The 24,959-nt window shown below is 34.9% G+C and overlaps 1 protein-coding gene across 1 annotated transcript in view; it reads left to right on the top strand.

The window, feature by feature from the left end:
• The first annotated feature begins 315 nt into the window (after window positions 1–315).
• LOC119782938 (gamma-aminobutyric acid receptor subunit pi) overlaps window positions 316–24,959 on the top strand; it is a 65,086-nt gene continuing 40,442 nt past the window's right edge. Inside the window, exons 1-2 of the mRNA XM_038284152.1 lie at window positions 316–688; window positions 22,415–22,504. Coding sequence (XP_038140080.1) covers window positions 22,452–22,504 — 53 coding nt within the window. The 5' untranslated portion in view covers window positions 316–688; window positions 22,415–22,451. The remainder of the gene's footprint in view (window positions 689–22,414; window positions 22,505–24,959) is intronic.

Consider the following 24,959-nt stretch of genomic DNA (forward strand, 5'->3'; position numbering starts at 1 on the left):
GTTTTCGAGGGACTGAATCTCTATGATGTAAAAGTAAATGGAGAAAAAAATAACAGCTTTAAGAGCTGCTGTGAAGCGTTAAACGTGAGCTGACACGATTATCACCACTTGATTTCTTCAAAGACTAAAATAGAAATGGACTGTTAACAGCTCACCATGTGTTGTGCATCAGGTTTGATCTCTTTCATTTTAATGTGATCAGCAGTGTGGAGGGTTTTAGTCACTAAACAGTGAAATTGCAGCAGTAATAAAACAAGGCAAAGAAGCGCTCCAAGGATTTATTGCTACAAAATACGTTTTTTTGTTGTTTTTATTTTTATTTTATTTTTTACTGTCATCCGAGAGTTTAGAAAAAGTAGACATCGTCGTGTTATCTTGGATTCAACACATACGACTTTTGAGACTCTAAGGCAGCTTTAAGTCCTTGGCGTGCGTCATTGCGCAGTGGCGCGTCCTGCCCTCGGTGGTTAATGGAAATCTGCTGACAGAGCACAACCAGTTGATGGTGCATATGTTTGCGCGGATCAGCAGGTACTGCTTTAGAAAATAGAGCAGAGGAAACGTGAATGGAAGCGAAGGTTTTAGCAGCGGAAAACTGAAGAAGAACTCATTCTCTTGAGGACTGTTATTTCCAGGATGCGCTGACGGACGCGTGAAGTGACATGATCCCCGCGACAGATCGGATCAGGTAATGTTTGATTCCACTATCCTCATCTTCAGTTTATTTATTTATTTTTTGAAAAAATGAATGAAAAAATCACAATAGCTGCATCTTAATTCTTTAGAAACGGTTAATTGTCTTTGTGCGCTTCCGCAGCGCATCTTTCAATGGAGCGTCATGATGCCTGAATGCGCGTTGATGGAATAAACTTTGATGTTCAGAAACGTTTGATTTTTAGTTATGCAACAACTATCTATGGCCAAAATGTAACCATATCTCTAGAAACAAGTAGCCTTTTATGTGTGTTTAAATGCATACAGTACACCACCCTGTTGAGCTCAGGCATCTGTGCGTAAAAACCTCCCTAGTTATAGTAATGAAGCTAAAATGGTTGTAACGTTGCATAATCGGGCTGCGACTCCAAGCGACTATTTTAACCCGATTTCTTCTCAATTTTTTTTTATTCCAGCTCTAAAGCCCAGAAGGCACGTTGCTATTTCTCATTAGGGACAGTTAAAAAAAAACAAAAAAAACAAAAAAAAAAACAAACAGCTAATAGGCCAATAACCATAATGCAGTGAAATAATAAGGAACCCTAAATATGTTGTCCAAATTTACAGCAACTCAACATTACTTATTTCTGTTTTTCAGCTTTTACTGTGGACATTTCAGTCATTTTAATAAGACAGTGACTAAAAAGCTCGTGTCTGACTTGATCACATTATACCCAGCAGCTGCCCTTCAAACAAAATAGTTAAGCTATGACTCAAAAGACAAAATGCTCCCAGATATGGAGTCTTTCTACAGCCATTAAAATCTGTAATTAAAATGTTGCTAATGCTCCATGAAGCTGGTGAGTTTTTACTCAGAGCGCCTCTAATTTCATAAACTATATTTACCACAGAGAAAATGTCTCTAATGAGTGAAACAAGCACAGATTGTGAGACATACTTAATTGAAGAACTTGTTTTTCTTATTTTTTGCTCCCAATCTTTGGGCATGAACTGCCAGCTGCCTTTCAGATTCAATACTTAGAGTGGTGGTCAGCCATCACAAAAAAAGGAGGAAGAGGGAATAAGATTTACAGAAATAGAGTTGTGAGGAGATAATGAAAAGGGCTCCCTGTTATCATCAAAACACCAGAGCTGGGAGCGTTTTCTTCTCCATCGTAACGGAAAGAAATAGGTTTTCTGTACTTTCAAAAAAGTAAAATAAACTCAGACAGTGAAATGAAAATGTTTAATTTATCTTTCTTTCTTTCAGGTTTAGAGTAGTTGTCTCTAAATGCATGTTTATGCTGTTTAAACAAATCCTTTCATGCAGGGGATCTTCAGAGGATTCACATATAACAAGACTTGTTAATCTTTATGGTGACATATGTCCTTTACAATGAAAAACCTTCGCAAAACATTTCTATTAGATGAAAATTATATTACAGTGATGTCCCCCCCACAAAGTAAAACTTTTTATATATATTTCTTTTTTGCTTTATACGTTTTACCTTTAATAATCTGGCTTCTTCTGAAGGACTCTCAGCATTCCACAGTTTAAAAAAGCTTTATTTAATTACACTACCTTGCAAAATCACCCAAATTGGAGGGCAAAGTCTTATATAGCCCTTTTTAGGTTACCTCACAGATTTTCAGTTTCTTTTCTTACAATTGGACCTTTCCAAAATTTTATTTTCTTTAGATGAATCCATTCTTTTTATGTTTTGAGTGTCTACTTAGTTTTCCTCTTCATAGTCAGCTTTCTAACAGACAACTTTAAGTTTCGTGTCAGAAGTGTCTGGCATTGAATTTCATTTACAAAAAAAAAATAATATTTAATTTTTTTTCAATTACTGGTCATTGGGGGTAGAATAAAAACAAAATCATTATAGCAGTTACTTTTCTACAATGAGATCACATTGATAACTTCAAACTAATGAAATTTCAGATTAACTTTAATTCACTTGGCCAGATTATGTATTTAATCATTAACATAACCTCAAGGACATTAAACATTGAAACTGAATCTAAAAAAGTTTTCAAAAAAGAATGAAGCATTCATCTCAGAGAATGACCAGTTATGCACCAAGGTTATTGTCTCACATTTGACTCATAATTCAAAAGACAATACAGGTTGTCCTGCAGCCCTGTCAGGGCTGCATAGATATAGAAAATGGATGAATTCAGACCATCCAGGTTTGATTGCGGTGCATCGCGATGGCATCTGTGCCACTTTCTATTCCTTTTCTTCTGGGACCTTGCTTTGACTCACTGGCACTGTGTCGTCTATCTTCATTAATGCAGTCTGATGGAGAAAGTCCTGTGGTATTGTCCGGTCATTTGCTGTCACATTGTTCTATTGTGTTTCAAGATCAACACGTTTGCCTCTGGCGTCTCATATACAGAAATTACTTTTGATAGGTTTCTGGCCAGCTGTGACCAGAGGTGAGATTTGTGAGGAGGAAGACCATTCCTGTAATCACATATATCTTTTTTAGTAGAAATGTAAGAGACCGACCTATTTTTATCTGTCAATGATTCTGCAGAACAACGGGTAAGTTGTTGAGTAACGTTTTTCCATCCCACATTTTTATTGGATTATACACCAAAGCAGCTTATTCTGACAGATTTATCTATTGGTAGATTGGAGAGAGCAAAAAGCACAGTTGGACATGTTTGAACATGTCAGCATTTAATTATGATTTGATACAAGTGTCGACGTCTTCAGTAAAATCTTACTCGATCATATACCAAGCAGCAAGAAGAGTTTTGATCCAAAATCCTTTATCCTATAGCATTCTCACATATTGGCACTCCTGGGAAACATTTATAAATCTCCTTAACAACAATTCTGGTTTTTTTTTTTGGCTTTAGCATAATCTTAAGCTAAATCATGAGTGCATATTTTAAGGTAAACAATCCAATTTAAATTCACATTGAGAACTAACGGTGCTGGGTAGAGGTGGTGGTGCAAATTTAAGCATGCAACATTACTATGGAGCCTTCGGCCCTTGACAAGGTAATCACAGGTTTCTCTCCTGGTCTGGTGACTCTCACTGCATGGTTTCCAACTCTCTGTTATCCCATTTCTTGTCTGCCTACTATCCAAAGTAATAGAGGCACCTACACTGCAAAAAATATAAATCTCAATAAGTTATTTTTTCTTAAAATAAGTGTGTTTTTCCTTGATTTGAGGAGGTAAGTAAGACACTTTGCCAATGGAACAAGACAATTTCCTTTTAAAATAAGAAAAAACTATTTTATCGTCTTATTTCAAGTAAATATTATCTAACTGTCTTATTTTAAGAGTGAAAATACTCATTCCATTGGCAAATCATCTTATTTACCTGCTCAAATTAAGGCTAAATATACTTAATTTAAGCCATTTTTTACTTATTTCTGGATTGTTTTTGCAGTGTAGTGCCTTAAAAAAAACAAAGAAAGGAAATAACTGTGTGCTGCTCTTTATAATTTCTCTAGACTGGCCATAGGCCTTCAACTTTTCTTGTGCTTGCTTCTCTTGCTCATTCCATAGGTCTATTGAGTTTGGGGCTAACATAAATAATGAACACAGGAGCTCTGTGTTCATTATGTCAACCATTTTCACAGAGGCCTTTTAAAGAGAAACAGTCTCAAGGCACACCTGGAATCATTCCTGGAGATAAAATTTATTTTTGTCATATCTGAAAATAATCCTGTTCGATTCCTAGATGTGTTTTACACACTAGAAAACATGTTTTTGTGGATACCATTTTGCTAACCCCAAGATGCTACTTTTTCACTTTATACCCCCCTTATTATCCTGCTGCTTCCATGGTTACATCCTTCTTTGTCACATTTCTGGTGCTTTAATATTATAAATTATTTCTTTGACTGTAAGTTTGGGCAAGCTTAGGTAGGCAGCTGTTTATTGTATGGAGGAAACACCATTTTGGAAAGGAAAGCTTTATGTTTACATCTTTAAGCTTATTTCCTAAGAATAGATCACCAGAACCAAACACTTTAAAATAACACTTAATAATGTCTATTTATCAGATACCTATGAGGTATAACAATAGTTTTTACACAAATTGTAATCTTACTCAGACCAGAGAAATTGCTTGGGTTACAGATAACAGTGCTTACCACCGTGCTCGTTTCTTCAGAAAGTTGGTCCAGAATACCCCTTAATGAAACATTTTATTCACACAGCCTGCCAAATCATCACATCATTACATCATACACAAGTTTAGAAAATGAGGAGACATCCCTGGGACCAGCCGTATTAAAACAATACAGTGTTCTGGATTAAGGACAATCCAAATGCACAGTGACAGAGCTCTCTGATAAGTATAATTCACTCTGTCTCTATGCTCCCATTTAATTTCTAAATCTTTTCCTAATTAGATGAACTGTGAAGGAAAACATGAGCTTTAATATGTAACAGGCAGGTATTATCAGGGTTTAACAAGCTAATACATGAATCATAAATATAATCCCAAAAATCTTTTGATGAACAAAATCTTCAATGTTTGAATTTCTTTTTGCTATTTTTAATAGTTTCTTAGATAATCAAGCTTTTTAATATTCATACTTGTAAAACAGGAAACATGGGAGTTATTAATTAACAATCAATTGATGCCAGACAGGCTAATCAACCTGAAAAATTAAAACTTAACCTTTTGTGAAAATGATTTATTCAATTTTAGTCATTGGAGCTGTTATAGTTTATAATAAACTCTATGTATTTCTTTTTTATTGACAGATAAAGATGATATAAATGAAATATGAGAAGCATTTCCCATATTGAAAAGTCAATATCAAATAACTCAAGAATTATTAAACAGGTCTTTTATCAATCTGCATATTGCATATTTTGAATTTCTTCATCTTATTTTATATTTAGTTTTATTTTTATACTAGTCAGGGTATTGCTGCCTCTGCAAGGATTACCAATTCCCCCCATACTGCGAACCTTTAGGTTGCAAACTTGCTCACTAAATGCAATAATCCTGCAGTGATGATCAGGAGACCTATCTGGTAGGCAAAGAAATTGAAGTCAGTCAGTGCTTGATGGGATGCTTCTAGTGTACCTGCTTATGAAACAGGGAGATTGAGAGGCTTTCACCTTAGTCTACAACTCCTAATACGTTTTTTAAATCATAACCACTCTTCTATTTAAAATTGCTCAGGTCCAATCCTATTTTACTGAGAGTATGTTTGAAGTTAAACTTTTCTTCCTACCAGTTCTCAAATCATTTAGGGCTTGGACTTTGAATAATTTTTTTTTGAATCATATTTATGTGCGTTCATTTAATGATTTCAGTTTTCTTTTTGGGTTATCTTGCTTAAAGGTGAACCTTCAACCTAGTCTAATGATCTCTTGTTAAAGGATTTCTAAATTTCAACCTTCCTGTTTGAAATTCCATCAATCAACTCTTAAAAAATGTTTTTCTTACAGTATTATTATCTGAGAATGCCACCTTTCTGTTTTTTGAAAAGGCTGAAAAAAGAAATAAACACAGATGCCACAAATGTCTCTAATCAAATTATTTTTTAGGTCCCTTTAACACAAAAAATCTTCCTTATAATCTTGCAAGATCCAAAGAAACCACCAGAGACAATTATGCGATCACTGACAGACTGGTGACAGAGAAGATTCTAGTTCACCACACGACGTTCTCCATTGATGCGCTGCATCGCCGGAACATTAGTGATTCTTTTAGAGCTATTTTTGTTTCAATGTACTTGGAGATTCTCTGAAGAAATATGTAACAGCTCAACTCAATTTTCCTCATATCAACTGATATTTCCCACATATCACTCTGCAATTTATTGTTTATGACAAATCTCTTGTGTAATAAGTCACTAAGACTCTTCAGAAGTGCTAACACCGGAAACGCTTTGAAAGGTGAAAGAAATCAAGGGTTGAAAGAATTTTAAAAATAATTGTAATCAGGCATTTTTATTAAGAGGATTTGCTGGTGCAGAGCTGTTTTTTTATAGGATTTTTAAATGTAATATACCCATAAAGTGCCCCTCATTACAAAACTGATGACAAAACAGTGAGTATTTGAGGATGTATTTTTGACTCTGGGGGATTTGCATGGTTGATTTAAAAAATTCGAAGTAAAAAAAAAAAGATTTGATAGTGACGCAGTATATGATCGATAGATTTATCAGGTAGCTTTGTAGCGATTGGGACCAAGGGTCCATTCTTGCTGACACAAATCTTTGTAATTTTCATTTAATTTAAAATGATTCAAAAACATAAACAAAAGTTATTTTGGCACCCTTAATGTTCACCTAAGGTTTTAGGGGTAGGGTTGGCCATACAGCTCATAACACAAACACTTTAACTTTCATTTTGATTTGACATCAGTGAATTATTCTCATAAACAGTCTTATACTACATCAAAAAATGTAATGGATACATTCTTTATCTCTCTACTGAGGAGATAAAAATTAGATTTCTATATTTTCTCAAGAGACACATTAACTGAAGGGAAAAAGATCGACATGAATGGGTAACATTTTGGTTAAAGTTTACACTTGAATAACTAACAGATAAATGTATGATAGTAATCAGCTAATGTCTACTCAGAAACAAGTAATTCTGATGCTGGTTTTTGAATATCTTGGAGGCTCTTTCTCATGACAAATGTCAGAAATTGATTTCTACATGACAGTCACAATATTATCTATGATCCATCAGTGGTGCAAAAGGACAGAGCAAAGATAATACTCGAAAATAAACCCACCATAGATTATTCAATTAAAAAGGAATTAAAGTGAAATTGTTTTGTTTTTGTATATGCTTAAAATAATCACATCACATTAGCACAGCAGCTCCCAGGTGTCACTTAAACCTATCAAGTTACCCACTTCAATAAAGTCCTTACACATAAGTAAAATACTGTAGCAAATATGCAAGAGTACTATTGCTTAAAAATACTATAGGTTACATAGATGCTTCACTCACTTCAGCATGCTGGATGCTTTGAACTGAAAATGGAGCTTATGCCTTTTTATTAAGGTGGAAATTATTTGACCCGTTGAAGGCACTCTAGTAGCTTTGAAATCTTGTTTCAATTTGATCCAAACCACAATTTGTCATTTACAAAGTTGACATACATGGCAAAATACAAAAAAGGAGGTAAAAAGGTACTGAAGAATTAAACACGCCTTAGTTTTAAAAAACAAAACAAGTCTTGCAGAGTTCCTTTTATAAATAAACTATCTGCTGAAGCATCTGATTAAAACAAACAAACATTCAACTTGGATGCATCCAGCAAAAATTGAGCCAAGACTGGAGACCATTTGGGAAGAGACTTGATCAAACAATGAGAGGCATAATTTCGTATCTCAAAAGAAAAAAGCTAAATATCTCATTAGCAAAATGAACAGAATTTAAGAGCTACATCTTTTGCAGCTGCAAAGCATTAACTGTGAATCAAATCTCCAAAGTTGTGCGCTTTCCTAGAAATTAGGCAATTGTTCTAATCGAAGACTATGAAACAACACCAGCAGATTATTCTGTCTCTCCATGCATTCATTTGTGATATGTCATAGGTTTCATGGACAATTCAATCTAATATATCTATATTCAATGTCTAATTTCTGCATTCACCTGATTCTAATGATATCCCCACTGCCTTTTAGGGACATATTAATCTTTACGCTGATCTAACTGCTGTGAGTTATGAAGGTTTTAAATCATAAAGACAGCAGGGATTTGTCGTTTGTGTTATCAGGCAGTGAAATTGAGGTCAATATATGTAAATAATAAATAGAATTTCTGCATCCAAACAGATTAGCTACCGTCTGAAAACAGATGTCGAAAAAACGTTGCTAGAACTGAATAATATATTTTGTAATCTCCAAAATAATTTGTTTCAAGCAATATATTAAATTAGATTTAAAGTGATGTTGTGAAATATAATAATATGAAAAAACCAAACAAACGAGTGCAATTTGTGGAGATAGTGCTGTAGGATATGAGGCCTCTACTAAACTGTTGGGGTATTGTTTCAGTTTACATAGACCATTAAAAAATTAGTTTTTTTGGTTCTTAATGATTTTTTGGCCTATTTGTTCTCTGTGTAGGACTATGAGAAGGCAGTGTCATTGGTCTACCTTTATTTACAAGGTCCTTCTTGGATTACTGCCCTCTTACATTTGTACCTTACTTACACAGAAAAGCATGGCTTTTTATGCCCTGAGGTCCAACAATCAGCTTTTGCTCACTGTTGCTTTTGCCCGCACAGAACTAGGGAAGAAAGCCTTTAGCTACGTAGCTCCTTCTACGTGGAATTTTTAAAAAAGAAATTGGAAGTTGACTGAGTTTTTATCTTTAATTGCTTTTAAGTTGAAAGAGAAAGATTTTGAAGCAGCCTCAATGAGCTGTAATTGTTTAAGATGATGTGTTTTTTATGTACCTATCATTTATTTTAATGTATCTCTGTTTCTTATATAGCTTTGCTGCCTATTGGCCAGGACTCCCTTGAAAAAGAGGTGTTTAATCTCAATGGGATTTTTTTTCCTGGTTAAATAAAGATTTAATAATAAAAAAAATCAATTCAATTAAATTCAAAAATACTTTATTTTTATCCTATACATTTTTAAGGAAAAATAGTGACTGCACGCATTACAGTATATTGTGTGTTTTCATTAACGACACCAGGTGAAAATAGTATGACGGAAAATCTCAAGCTACTTGTGTATCCATAATAACATGAGTTTTATCTCTGAAAGAAACAACCAAAAAGGACTTGCTCCAAAAGTAACATTGTCCAACATTAAACAAATTTGCAGCTGCCATCATCAACCAAGGAAAGAATTAGGGAAAGATTTTTTTATCATGAAATAACAGAAATTTAGATATTTTTGTAGCAATGACATGTAAATGATCCTTCTGTGTTAGGTTTATGAGTTTTTAGTTTCAGCGCCATTAATCTACCTTCCTTTCTCTTGTTGTTCATATTGATTTAGTGAGGCCCTGTTCCATTCCATTGCAAATCTCATATTTCTATATGAATTTAGATATTTTCTGATAGATTTCTTTTCTGTGTTTTTCTCTTTATGTTCTTCTTCATATTCTAAGTCCATCTGAATTGGGCAATGGTGGTACAACATCTTGTTCCTAGCTCCTTTTTCTTCACATTTCACAGGATCAAGAGCAGGGGTGGGCAGTTCCAGTTCCTGTCGGCCGGTATCCTGCAACATTTATATCCATCCTGACTTACCTCCTCAGTATGCAGTCAGTTCCTTCAGTCCTATCAATCATCTAATTACTTGATTCCAGTGTGTTGAACCAAAGGCACATCTAAAAGTTGCAGAATAACGGCCCTCAGGAACTGGAATTGCCCACTGCTGATCACAAGAAAGTGAGTAGAAAAAGAAACTTCAGACTACTGTGCTGAATCCGGACAGCCTTAAGCCTTACAGATATCATTAAATGATTTAATCCCATGGATGATATATGCCAAAAAACTAAGATAAACAAAAGTTACACAAATATAATAAACGGCTGAAGCTCTCTGTTATAAAACCCAAAACATAAGAAGATGTGTGCATGAGTGCATGTGTCACACAAAGCACAGGTTAAGAAATTATGTATTTTTGTTAAAATACGTATTGATGGGAGTCAGCCTGCTTCTTTTTTCCTACCTCCTTTTACTGCCTGCACTATTCAGGCAGCATTTATCATGGCAAGAGCTGATGCCCTTATGGTTTGTCGTGCCTTTACTGATTTGCCCAAATCAAATGAACCCAATGTTAATTACTCACCTGCTTGCCCTTCCTTTCTCTTCATCCTGGTTGGGTATCATTTTTCCTTTGCTGTAATTTCCTCAAGCATTTACCTCAATTATTTTCTGCATTTCATAATCAATATCAACATTATTTGTAGAGTCCTTTAAAACAGCTACAGCTCAAAACAAGCTAAATAAACAGTGTCACAAAAAACTAAGTCCTGCCACTGGTAAAAGCCAGTGAATAAAAGTATGTTTAGCAGTGTTTTAAAATTGGGCAGTGAAGGAGCATCCCTAATGTGCAGCCGGAGGCTATTCCATAAAAGAGGAGCAGCACTAGAGAAGGCTCTCGCCCCTCTGAGCTTCCTCTTAAACCTGGGTACCTGCAGTAGCTGCTCTTCTGCTGACCTTAGGGACCGAGGAAGCAAATATGAGTGAATATGATCAATTCAATTTCAATTCACTTCAGTTTATTTATATAGCGCCAAATTCACAACACATGTCATCTCAAGGCACTTTACAGTTCACCCAGATCATACAGTCAAATTGATACAAAGTTTTCTATCTAAGGAAAAACAGTTGATTGCATTGACTCATTGACTCAAATACAATCCCTCACACTAAGCATGCTTGTAGCGACAGTAGACAGGAAAAACTCCCTTTTAACAGGAAGAAACCTCCAGCAGAACCAGGCTCAGTGTGAGCGGCCATCTGCTGAGGCCGACTGGGGTTCAAGGAGACAGAAGCAGAGACACAAAAAGCAGCTGTAAAAGGCGGCGCCGTCCAGGAAACACACAGCCAGGCAAACAAGCTCCAAGGCAGCTCCCATGCCAAATCAGAGATCAGATCAGAGAGGTTAGGTGGGGAAAGGTAATTTAAATACTTAAAATTAAAGATAAGGGTTTTAAAATCAGCTCTAAAATGCACAGGCAGCCATTGGAGAGAGGCCTGGAGATGAGTGATCATATTTTAGAGTACCAGTTAAAAGACAAGCAGCTTCAAAGACCAGCACACACCAACATAGAGTCCGTTACAGTTATCCAATGGATATTAAATAAAAGCAAGGATAACTGTTTCAAAAGGTTAACTCTAGAAAATGTTTTAGTTTAGCCAATTGTCTGATAAAAAATCACTGCCCGCCTTAAAACCATTTGGGTCCTCCTTCAACCTCTTTAGTTATAGCAACATTTAATTTCACTTGGGGATTAAGAAAGTCTTTTTGAATTGAATTGATTGAATTATAACCAGAAGAATGTTTAGTTGAAGGTAAGACTTCAGATTTAAAGGGTCATTCACTCAAACATGGGGGTATCGTAATCTAATGATGATTCTGCAATCCGTAAAGGGTTGGAGTAATAAAGATTTAGAATAAAGACGTAGTTCAATCTCCAAATTCTTTTTGCTTTTCTCAGATAAACCACTAAATGATCCAAACTTGAGTTTTCCAACAAAACAATGATCAAAAAAGAAATCATATGCCGGTTTTGAAAATGGATAAAAAAGGCAAATATTAAGGCTATAAAAGAATGTATATAAAAAACAAAAAAACAAAACATCAACCCAAACAATAGTAGGTGCATGTAATCTTTTTAGCAAAATCAACTAGCGATGATAGCGATGATAGCAACATAACCTGAGCCACACTAACTACAAACAGAATCAAAAAGGAAAGTTTTAAGCATAGTTTTAAAAGTAGAAATTGTGTCTAACTCAGGACAAAACTAATTGTTCCACAGAGAGGTGCCTGATAACTATATGATTAACTTTTTTTTTGAATATTATCTTCCAGAGATAAAAGGACATTTTAAAAACCTGTTGATATGGAAATTAAATAACAATTCTTAATAAAGTGCAGTTGTTAAACCTATTTAAATTAGCTATAAATGTAAATATTTGAAACCACAAAGCATAAATGGTCCAGTGGCGGCTGGTGAAAAATATTTTTGGTGGGGCTGATATAGCCTAGTGTATGTCTCCAACTAATCCGGAATAAGAATTCAAATAAACAATTGGACAATACATACAATTTAACAGTAATGATTTAATTTACTATATAATAACAGTAACAGTGATGATTTGGGTCACTGTGACGGGGTTCTTTGGCCTCCAAGAATCCAGGCTCAGTCGGGTTACCGGTGTTGGTGATTTATTGTGCTCAAAAACTCAAAACAGGGTGCAAAAGAAACTAAACATACAAGATACTCTGGGCCTCAGCCTCCCTCCAGTTACCAGCAATGTAACAAAGAAACAGAAAACAAAAATTGCCGCTTTTCTTCCCACAGCCCTCATTAAATAGTTTAAGCCCCTCACATCAGGCTCTCTTATTTCTGATTTCTTCTCATTAATCAGTTTTGTCCATATATTACCTCCACAAACAATTGATGTACAAAAACAAATAATTTTTACAACTTAATTCTTTTACACAGATTCATTGACTTATTCAATTACACCAAACTGGGTTTGAACCCAGCAAAGACGCAGCCAGACTGAAGATGACAAGTCCCCGTAGCATAAACACGTACACACCCACACCCACACACACACACACCCACACCCCCCACACACACACACACACACACAGACACACACACACACGGCTAACCCCACTGAAATATTAAGTGTGCACCCTCAATACGCCAGCAGGTAACCAGGAACAGCTTGTGTGTTTTAAGTTCATGGAGCTACTGGTCTCAGCGCGAGTGTATTGGTCCTCACAAACACAGTATAACAGGAATGTGTGTGTGGTGCGCAAAGTTAGAGAGGTTGTTTTAAGCGACGAGGTGGATTCGTCACAGTCACAATAACCATGACATGAAATGTTCATATCCTACAACAGGGATATTCTTCTGGCAAACGGGTAGATAAATAAGGATCTCACCGAATTTGGTGGAAGCTGCATCTCGGTCGTTACATTCGCCATCTTCCCTCTAACTGTCTGCACCTGCGCTTGGGTGCAGAAGCCTGTTAAAGCGCAGTATTTTCAGCGCCCCAATACCATAAAGTTCCGAGACGCTGATTGGCCATTAAATTCACCTAGCAATAGTACATGATTGACAGATTCTCTGCAAATGTGGGTCAGTCTGATAAGCGCCCCCAGAACAGAGACGGTAGGAGTCTGTCTGTGGAAATCCACAAATTAATGACAGTAGATAGGGAAATGTAGTTTATATAATTTGTTTTGCTTATAGGTACACAGTCTAGAGAGTAAAACTGACATTTATGAGTTAATTTCTAAAAATATATTTTACGTTTCTCTCTTCTTATCAGGGAGGGCGGTGCCCCAGCGCCCCCTATGGGCCGGCCGCCACTGAAATGGTCCCTTATAAGGAACCGGCTTCTTATCTGACATTTTCATAATAGCATTAACAGGGAATTAACACACAAGTCAAATAAGCTGTATATGTCCTTTTTCCTGTCAAAATTTCAGCAGAGGACAGATGGATCAATAATCTTCCCAGTTATCAACTTTATTATAAGTGACATTTCTAAGGTTTAGTAGAAAAGAGCTGTGTGGGAAACAGAATAATTATAAATTAGGGTGTGCAGACTTTTTTCTGTCGACCTGCAGCTTGAATGCAAGATGCAACTGATGTGACTAATGTGGCTGCCTCAGAAAAGAACCTTGAAAAGCAATAAAGGAGAGAAATCCAAATAATTAAATAAAGTGACTTAGCTCTGCCTGGGATTTTTTTATTTTTATATTCGCTGGTGCCCTTTTCAAGTCGGCTTAAAATCACCAGGCCGACAATTGATTTTGGAGAGCTATTCCTATCTCCCTGCATTAAAGTGTCCCTTGATCAGGATAGCCATTTAGGATAGGGGCTCTAGCAATACTAGTTTGAATATTTTTTTTTAATCAATAAATTTTTGGAAGAAATAAATATTTGCTAAAAACAATTATTCTGTGACCAAGCATATTTTTTTTTTATTGAAGGCATTAGAAGAAACTTGTGAAGCATCAAGCCCTGCCAGAGATGTGAGGTCTGCAGGTCGTTATATGGATGCACACTGTTTTCAGTGCAATTACTTCTTGCTGCATATCATCCTTTCTTTTATGTATTTTTGATAATTAATTATCAACCCATTCATCTCTACGTGAACTGCAATATTTTATGCATTGGTTATTCACAATAAGAAAGTCTCAGATAATTATTAGCTCAGTTACCCTGGAAATATGTTGTACCCACGTGCCGTTAAGAAGATCTCTATGAGGCAAAACAATATTTTTTTAGTGTTTAACTATGTTAAAATGCATCAGTTATGTTCAAAATGGCATTTCCTTAGATCCATGAATGACTGATCAATTCTCACGATTTCTGCTCTCCGAAAAATAGCCTCTACCTCTTTGAAAAAAAACGAGCGGTCTTTAGTATTTTATGTATGACCGAGCGATTGTTTTTGCTCAAAGTTGAGACAGTGTGGCTCTTTTAGCAGCAAATCTGCTCTGTGACAGCAATTGTTACTTTTTTAGCTAATGTCTAAATTGTAAAAATAGTTTTTTTCTGCGGCCAGAGTTCTCAGACAGCTTTCCGAAAGAACCTAATCACGGCATGATACCATGCTGCAGAGGATCAAGGGCATGATCATTGAATGGGTGGGAATCACAGGGGGAGAGGCGGCCTCATATTTAAAGCTGTCTTATGGGTTGAAGATACTTCATGATAAATAAATTCTCCATAGCGAAAGAGGCAGTGTTTCATCATATTTATGCCTGTTTTTGCCTCTCGAAGGCTAAGCATAATCTTTATGTAGAACTTTTATTGTATTTTCATTGGAGGATACAATGTCTGCATAGCATAGTGCACAGTAAGATAGAGCAATGCTAATATTGCATAATTCCTGAAATAATTTTAATGGGATTAGGGTAAATTATTTAACAGTGGTGCATCTTTGCAGTTTACAGTTAGTGCATAAATATTTACAAGGTTTTTGTTAAAAAATAATACCATCAGAAATCTTTTCACCTTTCTTCACATATGATGCAACGCTTATCCATCATAATGCAACTCAAAAAAAAGATATATTCAGGGGGAAAACATAAAAAAAAAAACATTATAAAAATATGTCTGAATAACCCTAGATACCTTTGAAAAAAAAGTTTATCACAGAACTTATTGATACAATTTTAGTCTTCCATCCTTGGAAAGAACATCCCATATCTTAACTTTGCTATGTATACTGATTTTACCTTAAAAAAGTTAAAAAAGTTTCTGAGGTGTTCTGTTTTATACACAACCCCTGGGTGTCCCGACATTTACTATAGCAGCCACTAGTTAAAAATGTGTTATAAAACCAAATGAATTGCGTGCATTCTAGGGATGCACAATATAATCGGCCCCCTATCGGTTTCGGCCTGTATCGGCCTTAAAACTGAATATCGGACATCGGCCACCCCACCGATATTTAACCCGATATTTGATCAGCTTCTGAGTTTCTAAAGTCTAAAAAAAAAAAAAAATACTACTTCTTCTTCTTCCTCAAAAACTTCTTTTTTACAGACTTAAAAACTTCTAAAGAAGAGGGAAAAAATATTGATACATTAATATATCCCAATATCTTCATATGCTGATATATTGCCATTTAAAAACACCATATCAATCTCTTTTACCAATGAAATATTGCTATATGTCATCATTATGCTACGAAATCCCCCGAAAATTCACGAAATTTTGCCATATTTTTATATGTTGATATATTGACGCGGTATCGATCTATTTTACAAACAAAATCTCACAAGAATTTGCAAAATATCACGAGAGTTTGTAACAGAACGATGAAATTTCACCAGATTTTGAAAGTAAAATAGATCGATACCGCGTTTTTAAAAATCAATTTGATATCAGCATATGAAAATATATTTGAGTATATTATTTTTCAAAGTGTCAGAAATGGATAACAAAACTGCTATTTTCAATGACTACTTATTTTTGTCCAGCTTTAACATCGGTATCGATATCGGTTATCGGGTACATGAGTTTTAAAATATCGGCATATCGGATATCGCCAAAATCCCAATATCGTGCATCCCTAGTGCATTCCATAGTGTTGAATAAATAAATGAATTGTGTTTGTTGCTGCTAAATGCTGCAAGTAGCAACATGTATGAAATATCAACAATAGCAGCAGGAAAGGAAATGCATTAGGAGAAAACAAAATGTATGGTGTGCTGCTAAGAGAACAGATTGTATGTGATTTATGCTGATTTTAAGCTGAGGTGTTGTTAATTTTGTTGCAGTAATTCTAGGCAGAAACAAAACAGTGATGAGCTTTAAGAATTTATATTGTTTTTAAGAAGAAGAACCTACCATTCTTAGGACCGAATATATCATACTCAAACTTTATTTAGAAGAAAAGAGCAAACTATCATTTTAAATGACATGTTGTTATGATTGTTTTTATAATTAGGCAAAAAAAGTTATGTTAAGTTGTTAAACGAGTCTTTTATAAAAAAAATTTATGTGTTTAAGGTTTTATTTTATCTGGGGACAGTCTTGTTTGAAAGCCTTATCTGATTTATATTCACTTGTCAAAGGATCAGAAAGTTATTTAAAGGAGATGACAGATGGATCCAATTACAGCTGGCAGGGGAAAAGAAACGGCATGATATTGTATTCATTACTCTCTGACCTATAAAATCAGTTCACTGAGTTTTTGTTCGAGATTGGAGCCACAAACTTTTTTTCACTTGATACTTTGACATGAGTTTTGTCTCAAATGCTTAACATGGATTACAGAGGCTTATACTGTGCATGGATTAAACAGGCACAACCAGAAAGTCAAAAAGCAAAGATGGTTTTTACATAACAGTCCCTCTAAAAATGGCCTCTATTATCATTACTATCTATCTATGTTAAATAATTTAAGGTTCACAAAGAGTATTAACAATTTTCAATCATGCATTTTCATTTGGAACCCTTTCTAAAAAAAGTTTTTTTTACTAATTATGGTTGTGTAAGTAGCTACTCTTCTCAGTGCTGCTGTGTCAGGAGCACCACAGAATCCCCTAAGTAATTTGCTGTAAATTGCAGCATTGATTACCTCGGTTACTGGTTCCACCCAGTGTTTTCTTCTCTCTGGTCTTTTCATCGATGACCCAGGTTTGCATTCGGTGACAAAGAAACAATAAACTGATCTTAGAAAGATTCTAAAATATTTAAATCTAGCTTTAAATTTACAAAGAAATTTAATACATCTGCTGCCAGTTCTTTTAAATAAAGATAGGGGCTAAATACTATGTGTGAACATTTATACCTGCTGATTAATTTAAGAAATGCCAGCTGCGCCTAATTACATCTCTATATTACCTGATTATCATCTGTGGAGAAAAACGATCTACAATAGGAAATGTTGCCAGTTCTGTTGATCTACAGGTATTCTACTTTTTAATAATGAATAAAAATGAAAAAAATATGTCATGCCAGTTCCTTTTTTCTTTTTGGTTTAAATGTATAATGATTTTTTTGTACTGGCCTTTGTAGACGTTTTTTTCTTCTTCTTTTAAATAGTATTATTCTACTATTGTTGTTTTTTGACAGTCTAAATATGTTTATATTTGCACAGAATTTCTCTCCATCATCTGTCCTTTTAGTAATGCCTCCTTTGTGGCTATAATAACTGCAGATTTTTTAGCCTATTACCGTAGTTTGAGGCTGACTTTCGAAAGTACTAAAAAAGATGCAAAAACTGCAGTTGCGTTTCAGATTTGGATTTACCATGTGCAAAGGGTAAATGTTTATATTTGCATATCCTTCATCTCTGGATTTGCATGGTTTGTTCATTAGAGTCTGATCTGCATATTAATCCAGATCTTCCCTGGGTTCCTAACCTTTAGTTTTAGTTTGGAACTTTTAGTTTGGAACCTACAGGGACGATTTTACTGATATAAAAAAAAGATAATTATATGCAAACAATGCAGCGTAGTTTAACCCTAGAACTTACGTTTCAAACTCTACTCCTCTAAGGACGTGTTCTTAGTAAGTCTCTATTGCAGCACATCTAAAGCAAATAATCTGCTCATTAGCAAGGCTCTGTAGAGCTTGACTGCATACAAGGAGGCAATTCAGGCATTTAATTCAACTCTCTGTGGTGGCTAAATTAAACTTGTTTTGCAAAGAAGACTATAGAAAAAGACTATAGAAAAGACTCTGAAGGGTGAAAATAGTCTTCCAGTTTTAATGCACTAGAATATAATCACTAAGGCTGTTGTTAAAAAACAAAACAAAAAATAAATAAAAATAACAACAATTAAACCTTTTAATTCAGGCAGTAGAGTGATTATTCTGACCCTTTGAAAACATTATTGTGTCACTGGAAAGTGCTGTAATTTACTTCCAGGTGGACATTTTAATGCTTTACAGAGCTGAAAAGGAAGACATCAATTCCTAGCTGGAGCTTTCTGCTAGTGCCAGTGCTTTGCATTGTAAAAAACGAACACTAATGGAATGCCATGTTAATGTTTTACATGCAAAATAGGATGCTGAAGAGAATTTTTACCATGAGCCAAGTCTTTCATGTGTTTTTGAATTAAACTATGCATTTAGGCCCACATCATTTTAACTAATTCTGCTAAATTCCCATAACTCTACTGCTCCATAATTGCTCTGATTTGAAGCCTAGACTTTACTTCAGTGTTTGGAGACCAAATAAAAAGCCCAGAACAAAAAATTAATATGACATGCATCCTGATATTTATTTATTAATGTTTATTTAGCATACATAATTTAATGAAGTGGTGACTGCGTGTATGTAAGTTAAAGCACAGACATTCCACAATGCAAAAAGGAATTAAGAAAGTGTTCTGTACTTGAAAAATGTAGCTGACATGTAGATTTAGGTTCTGTAACTTGTAGGCAAAACAAATAATCAAATAAACAAACACATCATTACATAGATATAATTTCTCTTGATTTCCTTGTATTGTAACTTACAAATGTAAAACTAAAAGGCTGAAATAAAAAAAGATTGATAATTCAAAAGGAAGAAAAACTGTCTTTACAGTTTTCAGTGAGTAAGGGTTGAAAAACATTAACAACTGTAATGGCCTTGGGCATTTCAATATTCTTATTATTTTATGCTCGAGACTCATTAAGTATTCTTCATCTTCAAGGTTCAGATCTACAGTGGTGGTGGTCTCATTTTCCCAATCTATTTTATATCATAAACAGGTCAACAGTCCTTCATAGTACAAAGAGTTCATGCTTCCCTGCAATATAAATGATAAAGTCAGAGGAATCCAAATAAATTTTACAGTGCATTCATTTACCTAGAAAGTAATTTACCTAAAAATGCAAACATCACATACTAAATGTGGGAAAATAGATCTTACCCACAGTTACCCTGTGGTACACAGACATAACCGGGGCAGTGGTGAGTTTTCATTAGTGAGTTCTCTCTAGTTAGCCTAACCCCCCCCTGTAAATTTTTTAATACAATACGTGACGTTGGGATTCAAATAAAACCACTGAGACCATCTTTCAGAACTGAGGCTATTGTGCCACCCGGCGCTCTGACGACCATCAATATAAAGTCATGTTACCCAATGGGTGCTACTGGCTTTTTGAAAGGATGATTCATACTTTAAGAAAACCCTTCTCTGCACGAGGACCCTTGCAAACATAAAGAAGGAAAAGTTAAGCACTATTCAGTACAAAGCCAAATAAACATGCTTTACATGATTAAACCATAAAATATAAGAAAAATAAAAGCAGGATTAAAGCAAGAAAAATAAACATGATAAAAGCAGATACTAAAGCACACTGTTGGATCACAAACTTGAAGTCATTATACCTCATTTACCAGTTTAATAATCAAAGGCAGTTCTAAACAGATAGGTTTTTAACATTTTTACTCAAAGAACTCAGACTTTCACCACTTTTACAGTCTTCTGTAAAAGTGCTGAAGGCTGTTTTTTTGCCAAGGAATTTGACTTGGTGAAAATAAATAAAATATAAATAAAATATATAAACAGCAGACTGTGTTTTAATGTGACGCAGGAGATCTGGAGATGCTACGTTGGTGTACAGTACCTTCTAGGTCCTGCACAGGGGAGGGAGAGAGGCAGTGTCAGTGTCACGGGGGTCTCTGGGCCTTATTGATAAGGCTGATAGCAGCATGCTTGAAGTCGAAGACATCAGTTGTCTGTAAGGTTTATACAATGACAACAAATCTGTTTTGTATGGAGGTGCTGATCTATTCAGTGATTAATAGACTAACAAAAGGATTTTAAAGTTTACCCTCTGAGCTACATGAAGCCAGTGTAAAGACTGCAGAATCTGGCTGATGTGTTCTACTTTCTTAGTTCCATTGAGAACACGGACAGCAGCATTTTGTTATCAGCTGCAGCTCTCTGATGGACAAACCTATTCTACCAAAGATAAATGCATGAATTACTGATCTTGCTTAGACATTAGTCCTTTAATCCTGGAAATATTCTGCAGGTAATAAAATGCTGATCTAGCAACTCTGTTTATACATCCCTCTGAGGTTTACGGCTGAGTCCATCATGGCACCAAGGTTTAGGCCATAATCAGTTGTTTCTAGCTGAAGTAGCTTTAGCTATAAGCTAACTCTCTCCTCCTTTGGTCCGAAAATTATAACCTAAGTTTTGATGTCATTTTATTCAGTTAGAGAAAATGTTGGCATGTCCTCTATGTATATATCCAATGCTCTGATGGGTTTCATAGTCACCTGATTATATAGTGAAGTAAAGCTGTGCTGTCTGCATAGTTATGGTAAATGAGATTGTTGTTATTGTTGTCTTAATTTCTCATAGCTGGAGCATCTCTCCATGGAGATTTCATCTTTCAAGAGACAACTTTCACTTCAACAGGAGTAATGGAATAAATGATATCTGCAGATTTAGAATATAAATTATCAACTGGTTAATCTACTGATTTACAGGTTAATGTTGAAGCTGAGGGGTAGATTTATTTGAGTCGTAAATAGGTTCAATTTTAAACTGTTTTGTAGCAGACTGCAATTTTATTTACCACAAAAACAATAAATGAATAAGAAACAGATTTAGTTTATCATTATTTTTTTGTTTATCAACCACAAGTTGTTGCCAAACGCAATCAGGGATTAATGGTGTTGCTCAGGGAGCCAGAGTGCAGGCTGTGGGGATAGAACCGGCTACTTGCAACCTTCTCACAGCACAAGTGCACAGCTCTAATCACCAGGCCACCACTCCCCATCTTGTCCAAATATTTGTGATTCTTCTGCCATAAAACTGTGTAGTCTGATTTAGCCTATCAAATTTGTGCATCATACATACAGCGTCAGACAGGTGAGGAATGCATTCATGGAGCAAATCTCGGTGTATTTTTCCCTGTAAAATGTCTAGATACACCATCATATGGCGGGGTATTAACGTACATTACCTCTGAATGACTGAGCACAAGTTATATTTTTGCTTATATATATATATATATATATATATATATATATATATATATATATATATATATATATATATATATATATATATATATATATATATATATATATATATATGTATGTATTTCTTTTCTTTTTTTTTTTTTATCTATTGGCTTACAGCCGTTAAGCCGTTCCAGCCTCTGAGCTGTTTTTTTCTCAGTGTCTGAGTTTCTTTTATCTTAAGGAAAGTAGAGACTGGGAGCATGGGAACTATGCACCGTTAACCCTTTCCCAGAAGGGAACCACTTTTATTACTTTTCAGCCAAGTATTGAGCCCCGTGCCAGAGTTAAAGTTTGGGTGAAGTCATTAACAAAGTCATTATGCTGTACAGAGCGTGTCCCTGAGGTGCCACTATCTGCTGTGTGATTTTTTTTTTAGGCCTTTGGAGACTGTACTCCACTTTTGTGCCTGTTAAAAAAACTTAAATATCAGTTAAAAAATATTTGTGGATTGATTTGATTTAAATTGTAACTGAAGATCTAGTATAATTTTATTTAATGCAACTAATTAAGCAGTTTTTAGAGATAATTACTATTCAGTCTGAATCCAAGCCTTTGGATGCCCTCAAGTAACAGATCTTTGTCTTCCATTCCAGATAAATTGGACCAGGCCTCTTCTCTCCGTTAGCAGTCATGGCTCACTCTGTAGCTGGAGGGACAGTACTCACCATCCTTCTCATTAGCAGGTAAGGCTCAAATAGATAAAAGTATAACCAGTGGGATGAACAGCCAAAAAGCAAAATTAAGAGCAATGGACCATAATTAACTCATGTCAGATTGTTTTTTGGTACAATGTAAAAAAAAAAGTGATGCAGGGAGCTCAGAGCTCGTAGTTTCATTTTCCTGTGAACCATCAATATGCTGTAAAGGCTCCTCATACATTAGGCAAAAATAAGCTTTGAAATTCCTATGACACTGCAGAGCATAACTGATGAGGAAGGATCCAGGACTACATGAATCTAAGATTGCGTACAAATGCGGTTATAATCTCTGCTGAAGTCATAAGGAGAGAGTGATTTGATGTTTTGGATGAGAGTGATTGGATGTTTTGGTGCATATTTGCCTTTGAGATGCCTCTCCTTTTTTGCAAAGCACAGAGTATGGTTTCTACATTGTAGATAAGGCAAGCCATCTGGTTCTTGCTGAATCCAGCCATATGATCTTCTCTGTATAGCACAGGCTTTCTTTGCACAATCAGATGTGGGATTACTAGGCTGCAGCAGACTTGACGCACAAGCATGTCATCGAATGTCACGTGTACCTGAACTCTACAGAGATGTGATGAATCAATTTTGTGAGTCTGTCAGCCAAAAAAGAGAGAAGTCATGAGTCTCCAGGAGGTGATCAGGTTTCTAAGACCTGGTTTCAGATCCTAAAGAATGTAAAACCTGAACTGCTCAGGTTTTAAGTGAGATATTTCTACCACACAATTTTAACGTGATGAGGAGCGGTTATGTAAAAAAATATTAATGGTGTCAATTACAGATGTGTAAAGAGCCTTAAAACAAAGATTATTTTTGCGATAACATCATTTTAAAGGGATTGTTTTGGTAAACAACAACTTGAGAAGATTTTTTTTTATTATGGTTGAAACCATTCATAGGATTAATTCATTGGTCAAATAACTGTCAACCGGAATAGACTTCAACATCTGTTGAAAGAACAACGCACTCAAAGCAGTATTTAAGCAAAAGCAGTACAAAAAATAAATGCAAGTTTCTTTTAAGACTAGTATGCTCTACCTCCCCAAATAATATATGTTTAGCTTCAGCTGGTACAAGTTCTGTTAATAATATCATATTAAGCCCCTTTGTCTAATCCAATAGTTGATGTGTTGATTGAGATGTTGTCAACAGCTTAACATATATCATCCATCTGTCTGTCTGTCTGTCTGTCTGTCTGTCTGTCTATATATCCACCTATCTGTTAGGGCTTGAGTTTAATCAATAAAACGGAAAACATGATCATTTAAAAAATGTAATTGGAGGCAGGGCTAATACCTAATGTTATTCAGCCCAGTTTCATAATTTCATATTTGTCTTTTACATTTCAGCTATTACTGGAGGCTTCAACAAGTTTAGACTTGAAACGATTATCCTTTATCTTTTTTTTTTAAATAATGAAGATTGAAAGTACATGCAACTCTTACCCCTAGCTGTGCTCTGCTATTGGCTTTTCTCTGCAATAACATAAATTAATGTGATATTGATATGCTGTTTTTTTTAATTAACTAAGAAAAGAGTTTAATTGTGTTTGCTCATATCTATCTATCTATCTATCTATCTATCTATCTATCTATCTATCTATCTATCTATCTATCTATCTATCTATCTATCTATCTATCTATCTATCTATCTATCTATCTATCTATCTATCTATCTATCTATCTATCTATCTATCTATCTATCTATCTATCTATCTATCTATCTATCTATCTATCTATCTATCTATCTATCTATCTATCTATCTATCTATCTATCTATCTATCTATCTATCTATCTATCTATCTATCTATATCCCATAAAAAAAGCTTAATATTCTGATACTCCATGGATCACAAAAGGATTGAAGATACCTGGGAAAAAAGGACACGCTATACATTGAATTTGGAATCTATAGGACAGTAGAAACAAAAAAAGACAGAAAAATTTTGAGGAAATCTAAACAGAATAATTGTTGTAAACTATTAGATAAAACTAAAATAAATATGAAAAACGTATGGCACATATTAAGTACTGTTAGAAAATGATCCAAACATTATGATCCATAGGTAAAGTTTATAAATGTTTGTTTTGTTTGCAGATGGTACAAAGATTTATTATAAAAATGCGTGCTTACAGCATTTGGATGATATCACAACACAAAGCTAAAACACTGATTTTCACAGAAAACAAAATATTGATGAATTTCTAGAATCAATGTTATGTTATTTGGAAAGATAAATATAGACTTGAAATTCCAAGTAGATCAGGCAGATGTGAATCAATTGATGAAATTATATTCTTGAGTATGAAATGCACATCCTTTTCATGATTTTGTACATTTAACGTGACAAGGTAATATTGCAGGAAACACAGATGCTTCATTGTATTCTTTTTTTTTTTAGAATATGCTCACACACAAACTGTGTAACAATTACAG

Source organism: Cyprinodon tularosa, unplaced genomic scaffold (genome assembly GCF_016077235.1).
Source record: "Cyprinodon tularosa strain WSP-4 unplaced genomic scaffold, ASM1607723v1 ctg199, whole genome shotgun sequence".
Taxonomy (NCBI): Eukaryota; Metazoa; Chordata; class Actinopteri; order Cyprinodontiformes; family Cyprinodontidae; genus Cyprinodon; species Cyprinodon tularosa.